At 42.7% G+C, this 20,048-nt stretch overlaps 1 protein-coding gene across 3 annotated transcripts in view; it reads right to left on the minus strand.

Moving 5' to 3' along the window:
- arhgef25a (Rho guanine nucleotide exchange factor (GEF) 25a) overlaps window positions 1-20,048 on the minus strand; it is a 57,383-nt gene that overhangs the window by 30,083 nt on the left and 7,252 nt on the right. The window contains exon 1 of one of the 3 annotated variants that reach the window (XM_049580087.1): window positions 10,645-10,848. The exons of the other annotated variants lie outside the window; for them this stretch is intronic. Within the exon in view, the coding sequence (XP_049436044.1) occupies window positions 10,645-10,750 (106 nt within the window). The 5' untranslated portion in view covers window positions 10,751-10,848. Of the gene's footprint in view, window positions 1-10,644; window positions 10,849-20,048 lie in introns of those variants that run through there. 3 annotated transcript variants of the gene reach the window in all.

Genomic DNA, 20,048 nt, shown 5'->3' on the forward strand with positions numbered 1-20,048 from the left:
TGCTGACAGGAAACATAAGGAGAAGAGGGGCTGACATGCAACACATTCTGTGTCGCAGTAGTCCTTTGTAGTTTTTTGTTTTAACCACTAGGCCACCAAGACAGATTTTAAACCTCAAGTATTATCCGAAACAGACTAGCTGCTGTGTGTCTGTGGTAACAATCAATGTGTACCTGCTGGCAACTGACAATCAATGTCGTCTGCTGACAAAGAAGAGGAAGACAGATCAATTTTGGTTTTCTAACAATGTAACAGAGCAGGCAGAAACTAGGGGAAAAGTTTAGCGAAGTCTGAAGGGATCAGTTGGAAATGTTTCTTTTATCCTCGGCTTTCTTTATCACTGAACTCCAAGAAAAAATAGACACAGCTTTTCTGCTGGAGTGAACAGAGCCAAGAAGCTAGGACCATCTTGATTTACCCAGAATTCATTTGATGATTTTGTGACACGTTTATGTGACTGATGAACTTGTTCAGCTAGCCTCTGGTCAGGTCAACACAACAGCAGTACCCCAGCAAACATGGCCGGACGGTGATGTCGTGATCCTGACAAAAAATGCTTTGACAACAAAAAACTGCAACACAGACCCTCTCTTACGAAGCATGAAATCATTTTTGATATAAAAAAGCAAATGCATGTTTGTTTGTCTTTTGTTTTTAATACAATGACATTTTGTTGAAAATTTGTTTAGGTTGTGAAATAGTTGCGATCTGGTGGCCCCACTGTGACATCCACTCCATCTACAAAGACTAGTATTACTTGAATGCAATTTCTAAAACATGAAAAACAGACCATTTTTTTGCCATTTATGTTTATCTACATGTAAATTATATTCCAGTCTCATCGTCTGAAGCCTGTGGTGTTGTTAAGAGCCAAAAGTCTTTATCTCAACTGTCTTTGATTGTGCATGGGAGAAGGAGACTTCAGGGGTTTTGCCAGAAATTCAGGTTATTATTAACATTATCATATTTCAGCGTTGCTAGGACGCCCAGGTAACATCCTGGACATCGGCCCAACCTCTATTTTGGAACCATTTTTAACCATGTCCATGATTGGACATTCAGACAATGGTCATTCAGCATCTCAGTGTTTGCTGAGAACCCAAGTCCACTTCTTTAGCACAACTTCACATCGCTTTCAATATTGTCACTTTCCATTGTTTGCTTTGCTTTGCACACTGTTTTGGAAAGTTTCTCAGCGAGGCCTCTATCAAGTGTTCTCTGGGGAGAACTGCAGAGGAGAGCGGCCAGAATCAGAGCACCTCTCTACTCTCACAGCCTGCGGGGTCACTGAGGCAATCGTTATAGTTAACCTGCCGCTGAGACTTACTGTAAGCATGTTCCAATCTCACTGGATGAAAAGATGTTCTAAATAGAAAGTGAGCAACTTTTTTCCAATGTACTCAGTCTACCTTCTGTTAGAGTTTGACAGAGCATAAGAAGGAGTGAGTAACACACCATAAGGGTTTTAATAGAGTAAAAACAAATGTCATAGACACCCCTAAAGACTGCAGACATAAAAAGAGCCATATGGGCTGAAAGTGGGGGTTGAATCGTGGGGGGAAGTGGCTCCTCTCCCCCTCTGCACTGTAGGAGAATTCTTTCTAAACAAGGTATGGAATGCACTCCTGTGTTTCATAATTTGTTCCCTCATTCTTCTCCTCTGCACATTTACAAACAGAGCCGTGAGGAGGAGAAAAAAGAGAGGGAAAGAGAGTAGGAGAGAGTAGGAGAAGGGCATGGAAGCCCTGGAAATATGTCAGGGCAAGGCCGTTTAGTAGAGCAAAAGGGAAAGGAGAATGAACTGTGAAAAAAGGGAGATGGCGAAATGAAAAGGGGAGAAGACATAATTAATAACCGTCTGACTGGCTGTATGCCGACCAGTCTGAAAGAGAGAGTGAGAAAGAGAGATCAGTAAAAGAGGAACGAAGGGAAGAGGAGGAGAATGGGAGAAATGAGAATGCCCCAGGAATGATCTTAATGCTCCACTTGGTGTTCACATTCCAAGCCAGCAAATCATGCAGCATTCAGCCCCAAAATTAATTTCTTCATCCAGGTTTGAGACTGGGAACACTGGTTTACTTCCTCATCCTTTCTCCCACTCCATTTCTCCCTCTCTCTCTCTCTCTGTTCTTTTCTCTGTTGCATGTGCGAGAGAAACAATATGGAGGAGATCAGTTGCACAGCAGAGAGGAGACAGGGGGCTGGGTGGGAGGGCAAGAGGAGATGACGAGGTGGAGGGTGGGCAGGGGTGCAAAGTTTAAAAATATCTCAGACTGCCGAACACAAGGCTGGGCCACAGCAGTCCAGCAGCATACCTTCAATTTCAGCTATTTTTGTTGCTTTTTCCATAATGTCTGAAGTCTGCCTTATAAGCTGATGACAAAGACAGTTCTCCAGCTGAGACATAAAAAGACACACCGCTTCTGTCACGGCAATTTTCCCTCACGTTTGCCAACAAGGCTGCTTTCTGTCAAAAGCACACTCCACTTGTTATCAAGTGGGTCTCGGGGGTCTCAGGGAAACCTGGGGATCAAATTCCTGCGTCTGAAAACAACCATATACCGCAGAAGCGCCTTTGAGGAAGACACTGACCCCTACCACCTCCAGGGGCTGTAACACATCACGCACTCTGACTGGTCTGAGAAGGAGGACGAGGGGACAGAAATAATTTTCCTACAGTGATCGAGTATTTTATTTTAAATTGCCTGGAAACCACAACAAATGAGCCGTGTGTTTAAGCTGAACATGGCCAAGAAGCCGTACAAGTACAAGGGTTGGACAGAAATAACAAACACTTTACGAAGAAATGCAATTTAACATAGAGCTGAAATGATTGGTCGATAGAAATTATCGAAAAGTATTTTAATAATCGCTTAATGTATTGTAATTGTGAGAATTTGCTGCTCTTCTTTGTCTCATGATAGCAAACATATTATTTTGGGTTTTGGACTGCTGGTTGGATAAAACAAGCAGTTTGTAAGTTTTTGACGTTTCATAACAAACAATCAAATTATAAAATAAATAATTAGCATTAGCAAATACTGATTTAATTCTACGCGAAATGTGTGTATGAGTTGTCTGCACACGCTTCTCAATACTGAGGTGGCTGAGCTGGCAGCTAACAATGCTAACTCCATAAACAGTGCTAAACAACAGCAACAATGCTAACAGGGTGTAAGGTGTTAACCACGGCTAAACTGGAGGGTGGGGCTACGTTTCTGCCAGGCCACCACCACAACATCAGTGGAAACCACTGTATGAGAGCAGTGCAAAGCAGTGGCGATGAGCTAGTCAGTGAGATACACACATGCACTAACATACACACACACAGCTGGACAGACTTACAGCAACAAACCATAGAGAAGCTCAGATTACAACACACACACACAGACGTAGCACGATTCCATTCTAGGCACAGGACGCCATTACTCCACTAAATCTTTACATAGCAAATAGTGGTTTGCTGCTATATTAGTACACACATACAGAACCTTTAACATTAGGTCTAACTGCCAAATGCACATACATATGGTTAAACAATGGAGTGTGAGGCTGTGCTATTTAATATTCTGCTTTTTTATATATGTCTCTGTTTTCTGTGTCTCTGCCATTCACCCATGTAAATATATGTGTACGTGCGTGTGTGTCATTGCTGGGGGGGATCCTTGTCCTAACTCACTGCATGCATGAGTCAACACCAGCCCCCAACACTCACAAATAAGCACACTCACAGATGCACAGCAAACAAATATAGATGCACGATGCAGCACGTAGCCTCTTCCTTCTGTATGGGGACATAAAGGAAGAGGAAGATAAAGAGAGAGAGAAGAAAGTGATGTGAATGGGGAGATGGAGAGATAATTGTGGAGGAACAGATGGATATTTTAGGTCCACAGATGGAAAAGTTGGTTTAGTTGCTATGCCACTGTTGCAGCTGCAGCCAAGTCATCTTTAACCTAAACTCTCAGACAGATAAATCTGCTTTCTACCTCAATGGGGGAACAGAGCAGGTCAGGGACATGTTGAGGAAAACACAATCGAATGTACGGTTAAAAAAAAGCGTGAGACAGTGAAAGAAGGCTTGAATAGTCAGAACCTTCTTGTAAAGCTAAAACTTAATACTCAGTTTTTCATTCCCTGATTATTATTCCCTAGGAAACCAGAAATATATTTGGCATACAGTACACTTTCTATATAAAAACACATGTAAGTGTGTCTTGCCTCATACATTTTGACAACATATTGTAAAGCTTATCCAGTTCAAGTGCATTTCCTGTCTCTGTGCATGTATTTCTTATTCAAACTCCTTCATGTCTTTGAAATGCATTTTAACACTGCTGCAAATGTATGCCAAACCAATTTGAAACACATTTCAGAAGCTCATTGTCTTATTCAATTGTATATTTATTTTTGCTAAAAGCTGCTTAAAAAGACATTTTAAATGTATTTTCTTTGACACATTCAGGTTACATGCTTTTTTAAACCACATAAAAAATTGTGCTTATTCTAGCATGGCCTTAAATGTATTCTAATTACAATCTGTGATCTCACCTCAATCCCTATCTTTCTTTTGTTTCTTCTGTCTCTCTGTCAGCGTCAGATTTACCTCAGGGTGCATCCCAAATACCATTAGGTGTGTGGGAGGCTGTGCTGCAGTACAGATGCGATGTTGAAATGATTGTGTTGGCTTAGACTGACGTCGTCTATATCATGTTTAACATTACCATTTATGTAGAGGGAAAACATTGTGAGAGTCTTTGGGAATCTATATGAGCTTTTTATGTGAATTTTTTCCTTTGTTTCATAGTCGCCATTTGATCCTCAAAAGGGAATGCACATTTTGCTGCATGCTGTAGGACAGAGGTGTCCAAACTTTTCTGAAGAGGAGCCAGATTAGATCATGTGAAAATGCCAGGGGACCAGCTTCTTCTCAGATTATATGGGTTAGTAAAAAAAAAGACATACAAATAAGGCAAATGCAATGGTTTCATCTTCCAGCAAAAAGGTATTCAACTTTTTATCACTCGCTGTTAACTTTATGCTTGTTTGCTGTGGCCATGTCAGCTACTTAGCGGCAAATGTCTGCTGTTAGGTAACCATTTGTTTGCTTGTTTAATTCAATTCATTGAAACACATTAGTATCGCCTGCATATTTCCTCCTTGGTGCATGTCTACAAACTATATGACAGTCCTGTCATCATGAGGTGAATGGAAAAAATGCAAAGTGTTTTTGCTAGATTGATTGTATTGATTATATGAACCGACCATGAACCCTTGAACAATCATGAGCAGCTAACGCTAAATCACTGTGTGGCACTGGTTCATCACACCAAGGTGACGTAGTTGTCAAACTGTTACATACTATTGAAACATATTGGTCAATAAGCTGTATTATTTCAAGTGTTGGGACATTCTTGAAAGCCACAGTTTTATAACTTTTCAAGCAACCGTCCACCTCAGAAACCACCGGTGAAAGTGCAGTGAGTGAGGCTAACGCACCTAGCCATGCTACAACTGCTGCTGACTTGGCAGCTACCAGAGGCTGTATATAAAATGTGATTACAAAACAACTTCCCAAAGGTGAAGCTCAAACATCTCAATCACCCCCTAGTATCTGGCTGCAGCAAAGGCCTTAAGCCCCGCCCCATACTAGAGGTAGTTTCTGCCATTTTAGGTAGTTCTTATCATGTTGCTGTATGTTGACGTGTTCGTTTTTCTGATAAGTTTGGATTTAATTAGTTATTTAATGCTATAAAAAGGTGTTATGACATCATGATTAGCAGCTATGTGTGCCAATCAGTGTGCTCGTGTTGAAGGCGCTGTTTGCGATTGGTCAGGTGGGGCGGGAACTCAAGACCACAAAAATCGCTACTGCAAAGACTCTGGCTCCAAATGACATTACCAGGGCAAGATGGTAGCCATATCCGGGATCCTTTGGCTTCAATTTTTTACGTTGTCCATCTTTAAATACAGTCTGACAGCTACAAGCAAGCACTAATGAGAGAAGACCCGGAAATATTCAGCAAATTATCTCGAGTGCAACTCAGTTTTATACGATATCTTTGAGCTCAGACGTCCTTCTCAAGAAAAATATTGAACCCTACTCTCTGATATTCTAGATACTAGCAGCAGCAACACCTACTTTATTCCACCCTTCCCTCACATATTAAAAGCCTCTCCCAAAACAAAGCTCCTGCCAGATCTGATTTGGTGAATCCACAGGTTGTGTTTCTTCCCTCTGGCCTATGGAGCCAGTTGACTTAAGACAATATCAAACAATGGCACACCATCTATTTTTAAATGGTTTGTCATCAGTATTTGCTGGGAAGCAGCCCTCACTAATGGCCCTCTGGCAGACAATCTGCTAATGTGCCGTGCAGAGCAGCGCCAACATCAGAGCTAAAATGATACGTGCTTTTCTCTTTATCTCTCCACCTGTCCATCTCCCTGGGCTTCTCTATCAAGTTGAGTACTGCTGCGATCAATAATCCCACCCCCCTCCCACCCCTCCGCACTCATGTTTATATATTTCCTCTTGACTCCATTTTTCATGCCTTCTGGCACTTGTCATGCCTATAATAAACCTGCAACACACACCCTGCAACAACAAACTCCTACACACATATCACAGATAATCATGCTTAGCTACGGACTCTACAGTTCCTCATTTAATTGCACATTGATTAAGAACTAAAAAAAGAAATGTGTTGCAGAATAGTCCGTATAAGGCCACGGAGAGCCACTGATCGCTTGTTTTTTTCTGACGCACTGCAGTCCCTTTTCTGCATAAAAGTGAATTGGCTAGAGGCAGGACTGTCGGTCATTTAATCTGAGTGACAGCAGCTGAAATTACTTCAAGTTTAGTTATTTATTCACTGATTGCTTCGTGTGAATGTGCTGATCTGAGCACGCGTGTGAATGGAGGCACACGCCGGATACACATATGGTGTGACATAATGGCATACTGCGCTGTGTGTCATCATCCAGCGTACAAGTAAGTGTTATTATGCCTAAGTAGGGAATGAATCATGCGATACACTATCATTTCCTCTCGTGTTGTTGGAGTGGCTTTTTTAGAATCAATGAATGGTGTAGCTGCATCATGGACAGTTTTGTGTGATACAATAGACTGAGACAGCCTGTCACTGAGATGAAAATGACTACAAAGAGGAAACATCTTTGTTTGTTGTTGATGCTAGAGTCACATTAGAAATCTGGCAGCTCACTCCAAGCCATTATTTAGTATTTTGACCCTGATTATTTCAGCTTGGAGAAAGCAGTCGGCAAGTGTTTTATAAAAGAAAACTCTCCTACAGTTAAACATAAACCTTTTTCACACATAGTTTTCTGTAGATCACTCGGATAACCTTCAGTCACTGCTAGAGATTTTCACCATTCACACATGCACAACATTCAGGAACATTTCAGATTTGCTCCTTTTCACACACGCATAGATGAAGATTTCGGGGGTGGGATGCAGAGGACATGTTCCCTTTAGTATTTAGAACATGTGCGTTTGCCCCCTTAATTAGGAGAGTTTTTATTCAGACAAAATTTGAGACATTTACACCATAAGATGATCCAGGAAAGGCAAAAACCAGTGCATACAAATTCACCAGAATGCTTAAAATGTTCAGACGAGAACCCACAAAGCCCCTATGTCATATGTGTGTCCCCCAAATTTGAATCAAAACCTACACCCTTGCACACATGCATGGCAATGCCAACAATGCAACATTTCTGGAAGTCAACCGCCATAAAATTCAGCCTAAGAAGAAGAAGAAGAAGATGGGGTAAGGCCGGATGTATGTATGTACGTGTACGAAAGATGTCTTTATTTGTTCATAAATATAGTTCATAAATATTGTTCGGAACACTTAAACTCAGGAAAGCTCGACTCGGAAAGAGCCTGATCCCAGCAGCCATAGCTGCACTAAACAAAAGATCCTGTTAACTCAAAGTGTCCACCTCTGTGAATGAACGTGTGATGTTTTGTGATGTCTGTGATATGTCTGTGCCTGTGATATTTGTGATCGATCTCTGTAAATGTACAGTTAGTTGAAACGAATTTCCCTCTGGGACGTATAAAGTAAGTCTAAGTCTATTTCCTTTCTTGAAAAACACGCTTATTTGCAAACAGAAGAACTTGTTTTATTGTTAGTTTCCAAATCACCCACAAAAGCATTGGCGGAAATGCAAAATCATTAACAAGTCACGGATTCAACAGATCATCAGCGTGGTCTTGTGATTTGGCTTTCTTGCTTTAGGTGAGAGCATCTTTGTTTATATAAAAAAATATAGAGTCTGTGTGACTGTGTGGTAGAAACATACAATGGCTTAAAAAACACACCTAAAGAACATATAAAAGGTAAAACGTACAAAATCAGCAGTACTTTTTAAATATTATAGTGCTGAAAATTTTCACCTAAAATAAGTGCATTATAGTTAAAACAGGAGGAAAAATGGAGAGAAACAGTACAGTATGAACGTTTTTTGGCAGAAGGGCATTTTAAGTCCCCAAAAAATTTGTTGGGAAAAAGACCACAGGGTGCTTTATACACTTGTCAGAGCGTCTCCCATCAAACCGATGTAACCCTTTACATGCTTGTCCCTGCAATGTTACTGCTTTCATTCACAACACAGCCGTACCAACATTTTCTTGGGGTGGGAAATTCTAGGCACAGATTTCCCTGAAAATCAGTCCCTGCTCACATCCACACATGACCCCATGCAGGAAATGTTCCTGAACTGCAAGTGTGAAAGAGGCTAGAGAGTATTTGACACTGTGACGTGTTTAACCTGCATAAACATTGTCTTGGGACTGCCGTAAGTACTGAGGATCTTGGCGAGTGAAGTCAGACCAGCATTGTTCAGTGTTTTTCCTGTAAACACCACAACAGAAACAATGGGGTCCTCGGTCTCAGCTTAGTTCCCAACACAGAGAGACACAGTAAATGAGTTTGGAAAGTCAGATGTATCAGATAAAAAGTCAGAGAAAAGACGAAGAGTGCACCACAGCTGACCCTTTTCCCTCTGACATCGTGTTAATTATAGAAACTGCTTTACAGTATCGGAGAGCACTGTACAGCACGTGAGCTCCGAGTGGGACCAGACCAGTGGTGGCAACATAGAAATGTGCTTTACATGCTCTGTGAGAAGGTTTTATAGAGCACACGGCCTCACATTAATAGTTAAGTTACTCTAAGAGACTACTGTAGTTTTTATAATGCAGTGTCTCCAGAGGGGGTTGAGCGCTTACATTTCTTCTGCTCAGATTGTAAAAGGAGATCAAGAGGTTTTCTGGTTCGAACTGTAAAATATAAAACATCCCATCTTGCCATGTTGGACCAAAAACAGCCTCCTGATACATTACTACTGGCTTGTCGGAATACACTGTATGTTTATTAAGATTTCTTTTAATAGCCTGAAATGTTTCATTCTTCCAGTCACCCACTTGTTTACACATCATGATCTAAGCGTGCGTGTATTTGCTATGATAACAAGGTAGAGGTGCAGTTGGGAGCTGCAGGCTATGGAAAGGGAGAATATCCATTACATAAGAGATTAAACTGAAGGAATCTGAGGTATGCATCCAACAACGCTGGCCAATAATATGAAAGCCTACTTCATGAGCCCCCCCTCAAGTGCAGAGCCTCAGCGGGTAGGTCCACTGTTTATCCCTTTGATGTAGGCTTGTAAAAAGGTAACAACCATGCAGCACGGCACCAAAGCGTTCACTCATATTAACCAATGTTGTTGTTTTAACTTTGCATCCGAGCCACGGGAACAAGAGGTCGCATGAGTGCACAAGACAATGCAAGTTAGTGTTACAATGAGTCTCGAGTTTTGTTTAAACTTTAAAGAACGCAGCATCCGCCTCGTTGTTATTACATATCATGCCACCCGCTGCTTTTACTCAACCACACTATTCTAATGGGCCGCTGCTATGCTGCTGCACTTCATTACAACAAACAGGAGAGGGATAGAGAGAGGAGATTACTGCTGTTTTGTTCAGCTCCCTCTGTCTGGGGGTGAGTGATGTTTCAGCTCAGTCCCCCCTGTGTGTTTCATCCATCCACGTGCTGCACATACCTGAGTGACACACACTTATCAAGATGAGGACAGTCACTTTCCAAATCCCACACATACACACACACAGTCTCTCTTTCCTTTCCTAATGATAGAAATGTGTGTGTTTCCTCCTCTTCCTCACTGTGTACTCATCTGTAGGAAGGAGTCTTTTTTTTTTCCTCCGCCTGCTCTGATGTGTATGTGACACACATCTGTTGCTTTAGCTGGAGGCAGCACAAGCAGGCGAGAGGACTGAAGCTTACACTTAAACCATTAGCATACGCTCGCAGGAATGGAGGGAGAGATAAGGGGAGAGGTGGGTGGACATGTAAGAAAATGTGGAGGAGAAGAAGAGAGAGTGAACGTAGAGAGGTGTTGAATGGAAGAGGAGTTATTGCCTCAGTTCAGTATGATCAACAAAAACACACACGTACAAGTAAGTGCTCACACACAAAATACAACAACCAGCAAGCATTGAAGCATTTTTAAAGTACAGTAACAAGCCTCAAAATGAAACTTCGACTGACAACAGTTACTCGAACATATGTGTGTTTGTAAGTGTGTGACACTGACCTCTGACTCGGGCATAGCAGCAGCCACACTTGGCCAGGACTTTACGGAACAAGTGTTGGCAGCCACAGCCTCGGTGGTGGCGATGATGATGGTGGCCCCCTTTCATGTTGTTGAACCATGAGCAAAGGTGGGCATGGCCCGGCACTCTCTCTTTCTCCCCCCTCCACCCCCCTTCTCTCCCTCTTTCTCTCTCTTAGTCTCCCCCCTCTCACCCTCACACAAGTAGAGGTTTACTCCTCAAAGTGTAAATCCCCCAAAAGGTGTCAGTTGATCCTCCTCCTCGGTTGACTGCAGACAGACTTAAAGCCCACATCCAGACCGAGAAGAAGAGAAAGAGTCCACAAAAGCAGCAGCCAAGAAGAAATCCACACTCACAGGGTTTTTCAGATGGTGATAAAAAGCCAAGGAAACATTCCAGCAAGCTTATCGTTAGATTGAATGTGCTTCCCTTCCCTCTGCCTCTCTTTTTCCCTCTGTTTTCTATTTGGTGCTGAGCTCTCGCCTCTGTGAACTGCCTGGTCAAATGACAGACTGGGAGACTGCTTCAGAGAGAGAGAGAGATAGCGAGGGAGAGAGAGAAAGAGAAAGAGAGGGAGTAAGGGGAGGGGTGAGAAGGGTGGAGTCTGCAGCTCTAGTTGCTGGCTATTCCAGGATAAGGTTCCCACTCCCCTAATTTTCTCTCTTCCTGTCTTCTGTTTCTCTCCTCTCAGCTGTTTTTCTCCGCTGCCCTCTGTTTCCTCGCCCGTTTCCTCTGCCGTCCCCAACTATCAAACTCCGAGACCAGACGTAATGCCCCCCCTCTCTAATGGAAATATAGCTGTCCTGGAAATAGTAACACCAAGGTCTGTAATGATACATAATGCTATTTGCAGAGGAGAGGCTATGTTGGGCTGAAGGTGTCATGTATTTCCCAGTAAGGAGGCGACAGTGTCATCACCAGCATCTGTAAGTGTGTGAGACTGACAGTTTAAGAGTGTGTGTTCACTTCATGGATCATAGAGGGCTTTCCTTGCTGGGACAGATCCAATATTGATTTCTATGTTCACTTACGATCATGGGGCCAGCACAGCGAGGGGTTTTTGTGTGTGCGTGCGTTTCCATGGAACGAGCAGGCGGTCTCAGATTTCACAATGCTGGCATGTTGGCGTGTGTGTGTGTGTGTGTGTGTGTGTGTGTGTGTGTGTGTGTGTGTGTAAAACACTTTCTATTAAGCCTGACAATTCATACAGAGTACTCACTGAGGCACTCTGACCCAAAGAAATCTACAGATCAAGGAAATACCAGGTTTACTAAAGAGATTAAGCCAACACCCGTGTTTTTTCCACCAAAATTAGCGCATACATGCAGGTGCTTTAAACGTGGGAAAATCTGAAAAAAAATAGGTGATAGACTCCCTCTTTTCCAACTGCAATTAGAATAGACAGCTCTGCAGTACATTAGACGCACAGGAAAACAGGTTACTAAACAGTAGAAAGCAGCATCAAGGCATCTTTCACACTCTATGCCAAATAATTCGGAATGTTCAAGCACTGCTTGGACGGAGAAAGACAGAATTTGTGGCACCACGTCAGTGCATAATGCCAGGAAAAGGTTGAAATTTTGTACTTTCAACAGGGTTTAATGTTTCCCTCACTGACAAAAGGAGCCAAAACTGATAAATACCCATGACTACTGCTACTACTACTGGGACTATTTGTCCCAGGAATGAAAGCCAATTGTAACCTTTCCCGTCTAATAGAAAAGCCAGATGTTACTGGGTGTTAAGGGTTTTTTTGTCCAGTGGGAAAGAGGGCTTGATACTGATCCTCTGAATGAGTGATCATCTAGGATGATGTTATGGAAACTGAATTTTATAAAAACATTAGCCCTTTTTAAAAAGGAATTGTGCAAATTTGCAGGAAAGCCCAATCAGTCTTTTTTCTACATTGGCAGTATAAAAACAAAATCAGGGAGTGCCGCAAAATGCCACCTACCTACTTTTGTTCATACAGAATGCGCCTTTCTCGGGGCAATGGGAGGCGTGAGCAAGTAACAAAACGTGTAGCTCAGAGTGTGACGTAAACAGTGACGTACTCGAGAGAAGCCGCGACTGGTCAGTCGTTCGGCGATTCTCTCATAAGTTGGCCCGTCCTTCACAGTCCCCATCATTTGACGATTAATGGCCTCTTCGTTTGCGAGGGCAAGGAGAGCGCGCAATTCTTTGTCTCCCCAGTTGCTCATCTTTACTGTAGTGTCTGTCAGGTTTGCGTTTATTCTTGCTACTAGTAATAGCTGCTCATTCCTGCTATCAGCTGTTTCCTGTTTATCCACACTGAAGAAGACTTTCTGTCGAAACGTCTGTGTTTCTGGTAACGCCACCCAAGTTGGTTTATTAAATTTACCAAAAGGACATTTGTGAGTGCTGGCTTCTTTTCTTTTTTCTGCTGCTTTTGGCCGTGCACCTGTTGAGTGGATTTATTTTTGAGAGTGCTTGCTTCTTTCCTATGTGATCCTGTTTATCCACCGCCAGTGGGTCGCACGTGCGGCGTCACCAACAGCTCCTCCCACAAGTCATCAACAGCCCCTCCCGTGGCGGAAGGGCGCCTTGTTCTTTTTAGCCAATATGACTACCCTGTGATGCGGAAAATTGGGCACCTCGGATCAACTCGCCAATCCGGCTCTGTGTGTCTAAACGCTCGCGTGTTACCGGAAAAATGGCCCAACATTTGCCGAAAATCTGGCAGTGTAAAATAGGGCTATACAGATAAAATAACAACATGCTAATATCTGGGGTTTTTTGCTAATCAAGGAGCATGCATCTGAACAAACAAGATCATTTTACATCATCATGCATAAACCCCTTACTGCAAGAAAGCAGTCTTGTTCTTACAACAATAGTTGATGTGGTATGGTCAATGGCAGGTGGTACAGAGAAATCTCAAATTCATCAGGCTATATACCATCACCAAACGACAACTTCCACAGCTGAAAATTAAAGCCGATGTGTAAGTGCCAAAAACTGCAGCTCATTTAATGGCCACTTGAGACTGGCTCCAAAGCAGGGTCAGTCCTCAGAGACCCTTATGTTAAATGCCCAACTTTACAGCAGAAATAAACATGTGTACAGCCTGTACACAAAAGGTTTTGGTCTTGATAGCTATTTTCAACATTATGACAAATGTTTAGGGGATGAATTTTTATATAACTCACACATACACTTTTTACATAACACACACATACACTTTTTATTTAGGCTTAAAGTTATGCATATTCATGGTTGGGGCCATTTCATTGAGAGGCGTCGCTCCAGTCAGCTCCACCCTCTCGTCTAAATATGGTCACCTCTGACTCCAAAAAACCAAACAGCCAAAATGCCGAACTCAAGGCTTCAAAACAGGAGTCGAAAAACAAACACATCCATTATTTTATGCAGTCTGTAATCATCTCATATCATCAACTGTGCTCTCATCAAATGCAGCAAATTAGCAGATGCTTTTATGAGGTTTCACTCATCAGTGCCTTTCACCAGACGTTTACTTTAAGACTTGCTGTTTCTTTGCTTTATTCTGTCTTTTACTTTGATTCCTTACGTGTTTGACAAATCACGAGCATCTGTGTGCGTGTGTGTCTGAGAATGAATGAGTGCTTACTCAGACAGTGCATACATGGACATTGGTGACATCAGTGTGCATATCTTATTGGGGAGATGTGTGAGAACATAGCACTGTATCCATGCACACACACGCAGACATGTACGCACAGACACTTTTCATTCAGCTTTTCATCATCGCAGTCATTGTGTTGAACCTGGAGGCTGCAGAGGTTGTCTAATCGTACCATATTTAGATGTGTGCTTTACATCAGAGCACATTAAACTCAATCAACACTACGTTATGACTCATCAGCCTTCCTTACAGATGAAATCACAGTCTGTGGACATGTCAGTATGGTAGGAAGGAAACAACTCTAGACGCAACCGACAGAGGCAGGGAAAATGAAAGAGGTTGGTGATGATGCTATTGTGAAATGCTGCGTGTTCTGAAACCCGACCAATTATTTTCTGACCAGCAAACATCATTTCTTCAGCCTGAAGCTGCTGAGCTTATGACTCAGTTTGTGATCTCATCTCATTTTTGTGGCACTCATCACACCATGCTCCTCTCACACGAGCTACAACCCGGCCGCGTGGAAATCACTACCTTGTAACTGGAACAAAGACGAGCACCCACTCAGGTTCCTCTCCGGGGGCATCGACGGAAACAAGAGTATCGGCTGGCACTGAACCAACGTGCACGCTTAGAAGCGCGCACGCACATCCCTGAGGTGCACTGTCAAGTGTTTTAATGATTGGCAGGGCTGTCTCTCCAGCATCCATCTCTCCACAGTGACAGGGTGGTGGCAGATTGCCGTCAAGATGTTTCTGTCGTCTACAGGAGACAGTCAGAGCAAACAGAGAGGCCTGGCTGCCTCACCCATTAGCCACACAAGTAGAGTACACACACACACACACACAGAGTTGCATTAGACACAAATACACAGAGAGGACTAAAGCAACTATAACATATAAAAGAAGAAAGTTCTCCACAAGAGAAAGCCCCACAGTGACAGATATTTTATCTATCCTCGGGTTCAGACAGCACACTGGTTTGCCATATGCAACACTTACACTCTGCACAGATTTATATCTCCCTCCCTCTCTCCCTTTCTTTGCTTATAATGGATGCTTTAAGCGACTGTGATTGAAGGGGCAATTCACCAGAGGAATATTGAACAGCGCTGCTGAATGTCTCCACTTGTCTGATGCCGATATGGCTGCAGCACTGTCTAGGCAAAGGAGCAGGACTCTAAGAAGGCTTGAAAAACAATGGATTTGACAGCAGAACAGAAGGTTTAAAAGAAACGAGATAAAACAAAGACACCAAGACGAGAGAGCGAGGGCAAAGCATTACAAATTGAGCGCACGCCGCCTGCACTGTCGTTCTACACAAACGCCGACTACACAGCGGAGAGATAATGAAGAATACACTGCTCTTGGGATGCATTCAAAATTCATGAAGTGAATGCAGGGGAATCTTTTCATGTGCTCTTAAGTTAGAGGATGTGAATGTGTTTCTACAAGGTGCCCAGTAGGGGGCATTTGTACTTGTTGCATAAGGCTGATGTTGGTTCAGGCACTTGTCAGTGCTGCTTCAAAGCACTGCAAACATGAACATTTTTGTTTTATTATACTTTCATTGATATTTTTTCTGCAATAACAGCAACACAAATGTTTGTTTTTATTACAACACACAGAATGGCCAAATGCTTATTTGTGACTGATCTTATTTCTCTTCAGCCCTGACGTTCACCTACAGTATCACTTTCTCGATATGGAATGAAACCTTTGAATAAGCGAACACCGAAATTGGCCCAGGAGACGTACAGAGCCCTGAATGTTAACAGAAATATGGAAAAAATGTTCCTCCCCTGCCTTGAGGAGGGGGGAGCAGGGGATGTGAGGTGAGGCGTGCATTAACACCCATTCATCTCTCCCCTTTCATCTCTCTCCCCTCATTCTCTCCATCTCCCACACGAGACACACTAAAAGATGATTCATCTGCACACGTATGCTTGCGCAGACGTGGAAAAAGAGAGAGACCTGAACTGCCACAGTGATAGAGGATAAATAAAATCCATACATGTACATTCACACGGGACTGGATTTAAAGGCTTGTCTATAAGATAAGCACGCCAGTAGATGGATGTGTGTGTTTTTGTCTGAGCCAAGCCAGCCAAAAAGGGAGACTGTATCGTCGTTCCACTCTGTGTAGGAGACAGTCACATTTAGAAGGCGTGTTCAGAGTGGAATTTCGAGTATGATTTATGAATGTAAATCAGCTTGTGTAGATGCATTTTCTAATGCTTATTTGTAGAGACATTGTTGGAATACAGATATTGGAAACATAACACACCCTGCTGGATTAGACTCATTCATAATGTACAGTATCAATGCACACACACTTGATCTGCAGAGGGAACAGGAGAATACGCAGAATTCATATGACATAAGCATGCATACTAATAGCCACAGCGAGTCTCAGTTCAGCAGATATGCAGTTGCTTATTCGCAGTGTTCCCTAACCCCCCACTGACATTAGCCTCTCCTCACCCCATCAGCCAGCTGAAATCCTGCCAAAATATGCTCACTTAGATTTTCCTTCCCCCGTCTCCCTCGCTTTTTCTCCCTTAGTTCCTCTCTCTTTTTCTTCCTCCCGTCATCTCTCAGCTGAGCGCCAATTAAGGCAAACTGGCATTCTGGACAAGCCGGTGTGAGGGGGAGGCTTTTGGTTTTTGGCTGAGGTCCCATCATGGAGCAGAAGTCACAGAGTAACTGTCCTATTCTCTCCTGTGCTGCTGGTCTGCAGAAGGCTGCTGTTTTTTTGTTCTATTAGAGCTACACCACACTGCTGGCATACACCAGGGAGACAGACAGGTGGGTTGCTCTGTCTGTGTGTGTGTATGTGTGTGTATGTGTGTGTGTGCACTCTACCATAAGTACCACTCAGTACCTCCCACTGTTATACCTCACTATGCAGTGCAGCTCCCAGGCAGCAGGAGCTCTGCACTACACAGAAGGGAGGTACACCACCCGAGGAGACTTGTTTCTCAAAACATCACATACCACCCATAATGACGAGCACACACACCCAGACACACTTTGTACACTCACACAAACACATTCTCCTTACCCATCCAGCTCCTCTTTTTCCAAAGAAAAAAAAAACAAAAAACGGTGATAGTATTTAAACTGGAGCTTGTCGGAGCTTTCCTCCTCTACCTGACCCACAGCCTCCCTCTTTTTATCTCCCTGGGACTGGTCTGTGAACCTTGCTCCAGAAGCAGCACTGCTAGCGTTGAGACTTTTGGGATTGCTGCTGACTGTGTTCAAGGCTTAAGCCTGAGCTAAAACGCCACCCAAAGGAGAAAACGTTAATTAAGCAAAAGCAAACCCAGGGACCACACATGGAGAGACATGCTGCTTTATCTTTGATTAATAATTACTGAGACCAGAGGTTCTGCCGACAAGGGAAAGAGATTTTCTGTCGGAAAAAGAGATTTACAGATAGTGTTTCTGCTACATTGAATTACAGTCTGAATCATGCTGCAAACCCTTACATATACACTGATAAAATTGCATATCAGTATTCCTGATTTCTGTTGGGAGTGTGCATGGCACATTTGGGAGCACATTAATGTGTGTGGATACTTGTGTGCACATGTGTGCCTGTAAGACTGTGTTTATGTGCCTCCATCTGCTTCCTTCCTTCCAGGTCAGTCTGTGGTCTGAATGCCAGCTGTGCTGCGGAGCAGTGACCTGTGAGGTGTCCTGCCTGACCTACACCTTCCAGCAAGTCCAGCCTGACCCACTTTGCTGAAGCACAACATGAACTCCTACAATTTAACACTACAAAAATACACACATTCAACTCTTTTTTTTTCCAGCCTATGCACTGTAAAAGGGCATGGTTCACGTGTTTCAGGGGTTTTGGCACTCGCGCAGTCATATCAGGACAGGCCACATGAGGTTTTGCCTGTGATAGACCTGTCATACTCACTTCTTTAAAGCAGCAATAATGGATATTTTTATAACACCAATGTATCAAATGTGAAAGGGGGTCACTCACAGTGATGAACCTACGGAGAATTATCACCCGAATCTGCAGCTCCCCTCAGCTTATAGCGAGTTTCAGGTCATTGCAACTCAAGTGTTTTGGTTCACTCTCGTCTTTTAGACACAGCAAGCAGCTATTTTAAATCAAATAAAGCTCTAAAAACCTTCTGTACATCTGGTCAGCACCAAACGACAGACAGAGCAGTTAGAGAATAGCTGGTGAACATGGAGCAGCATTTAGCAGCTAAAGACACAGAAACTTTCCTCAGGAGTTGAAAGAAACCAAAAGCTGAGCTAAAACTTAAATTCTGCAGTTGGCCACAAGCATCATTCCAAATGAATGATAATGTTGCTCAGTAACTGCTGGATATGTAGATAAGCAGTTCGCAAACAAGTCCTCCGTATAAATTTGCAAGGTAAAGATATGTGTCTGGTGTGTCAGTGTTGGGTTCACAGCTTATTTCCCCTGTTGAGGGGCCGAAATGTCAGTTATTGCTGGCTCAACAGCGAGCTTAGGAACTTGAACAACACTGCCAATTGAAGGCAAATTGAATCCATGTGGTAGGAAGTGCACATACACTTGTGGTTAATTACCATTATTTCACAATGAGCTCTGATCTATAGGTCAAAGGTGCTGATAACTGAATCAGGACTTTAGTTTGTGGACTGTTTACAACATCTGGGGTGCATTGCAAAACAGACATGGAAAACTAGACCATCTTGACAACACACAGGAACACAGGCAGTGCTTGGAAGAGGATTTCAATTAGAAATGACAGCTATATGACAACACAATGTCCAATAATTTACAAGTCTTCATACACATAGGATAGATCTGCTATGAAAGCAGGTAGTGCTACATTCATTTTTCAGATTCAGAATGTATAAAATCATCTGACTCTGTAAATCTATTTGGCATTACAACAGAAGGCTCATTAGATATCATAATCATGTAAATAAACCCACGTTATTACACTGTCCACCTTTGTGAGGTAATTCTGTCTAATTTCTGGCCCTTGCAACACAAAATGTTGTAGCTTCAGGTTGATCTCTGCCCATTTAAGGTCACACACATACAGTTCAGTCTCAGGGTCCTCTGGGATCAGCACTCCTCCCTGGATGGCACACTCTCCCAGCCTCTCGTAAACCCAATATGGACAAGAGCATAAATTTTCACATAGTTTACCTCGCATCTACTCATGAATACGGTGAATGATGTCATTAAATTTGCACCCCAGTGAGGTGTTGAGTGATGGGCCTTTGAAACTTAACTGTTCTCATAGGTATTGCTTTTCATCAGGAGATGACAGAAGAGGCTGATTACTTTTTAGAGACTTTAAGAGACTCTAAATTCTTGTTTTGATCTCTAGTATTTCAAATACATTCAGCAATTCAGGATGTTATTTGTATAACTGTGTGTTTAATACTGTAAAAAACACCACTCTTGTACTGACTATGAAGAATGTGTCGTACAGAGCGTATTATGCAAGTGTTCCTCATATTATGTTCCCATAAATGTGCATCATCAGTTCTGTATGTCTAACAGAATATTATGTTTCCTATAAATAACAATTCATTGGCATAACTTTCTCGCCAAGAATAACAAGCATGTGTTGTGTGCAAATGAGTACAGTGAAAGTTAAATAGAGACGTGCATAGTGTGTGTGTGTGTGTGTGTGTGTGTGTGTGTGTGTGTGTGTGTGTGTCTGTACACATGAGCAGTGTGTGCATGCAGTTATGGGTCAGATACATCACTGTTATTTTTACTGGTTCA

This window comes from Epinephelus fuscoguttatus, linkage group LG7 (genome assembly GCF_011397635.1).
Source record: "Epinephelus fuscoguttatus linkage group LG7, E.fuscoguttatus.final_Chr_v1".
Classification (NCBI taxonomy): domain Eukaryota; kingdom Metazoa; phylum Chordata; class Actinopteri; order Perciformes; family Serranidae; genus Epinephelus; species Epinephelus fuscoguttatus.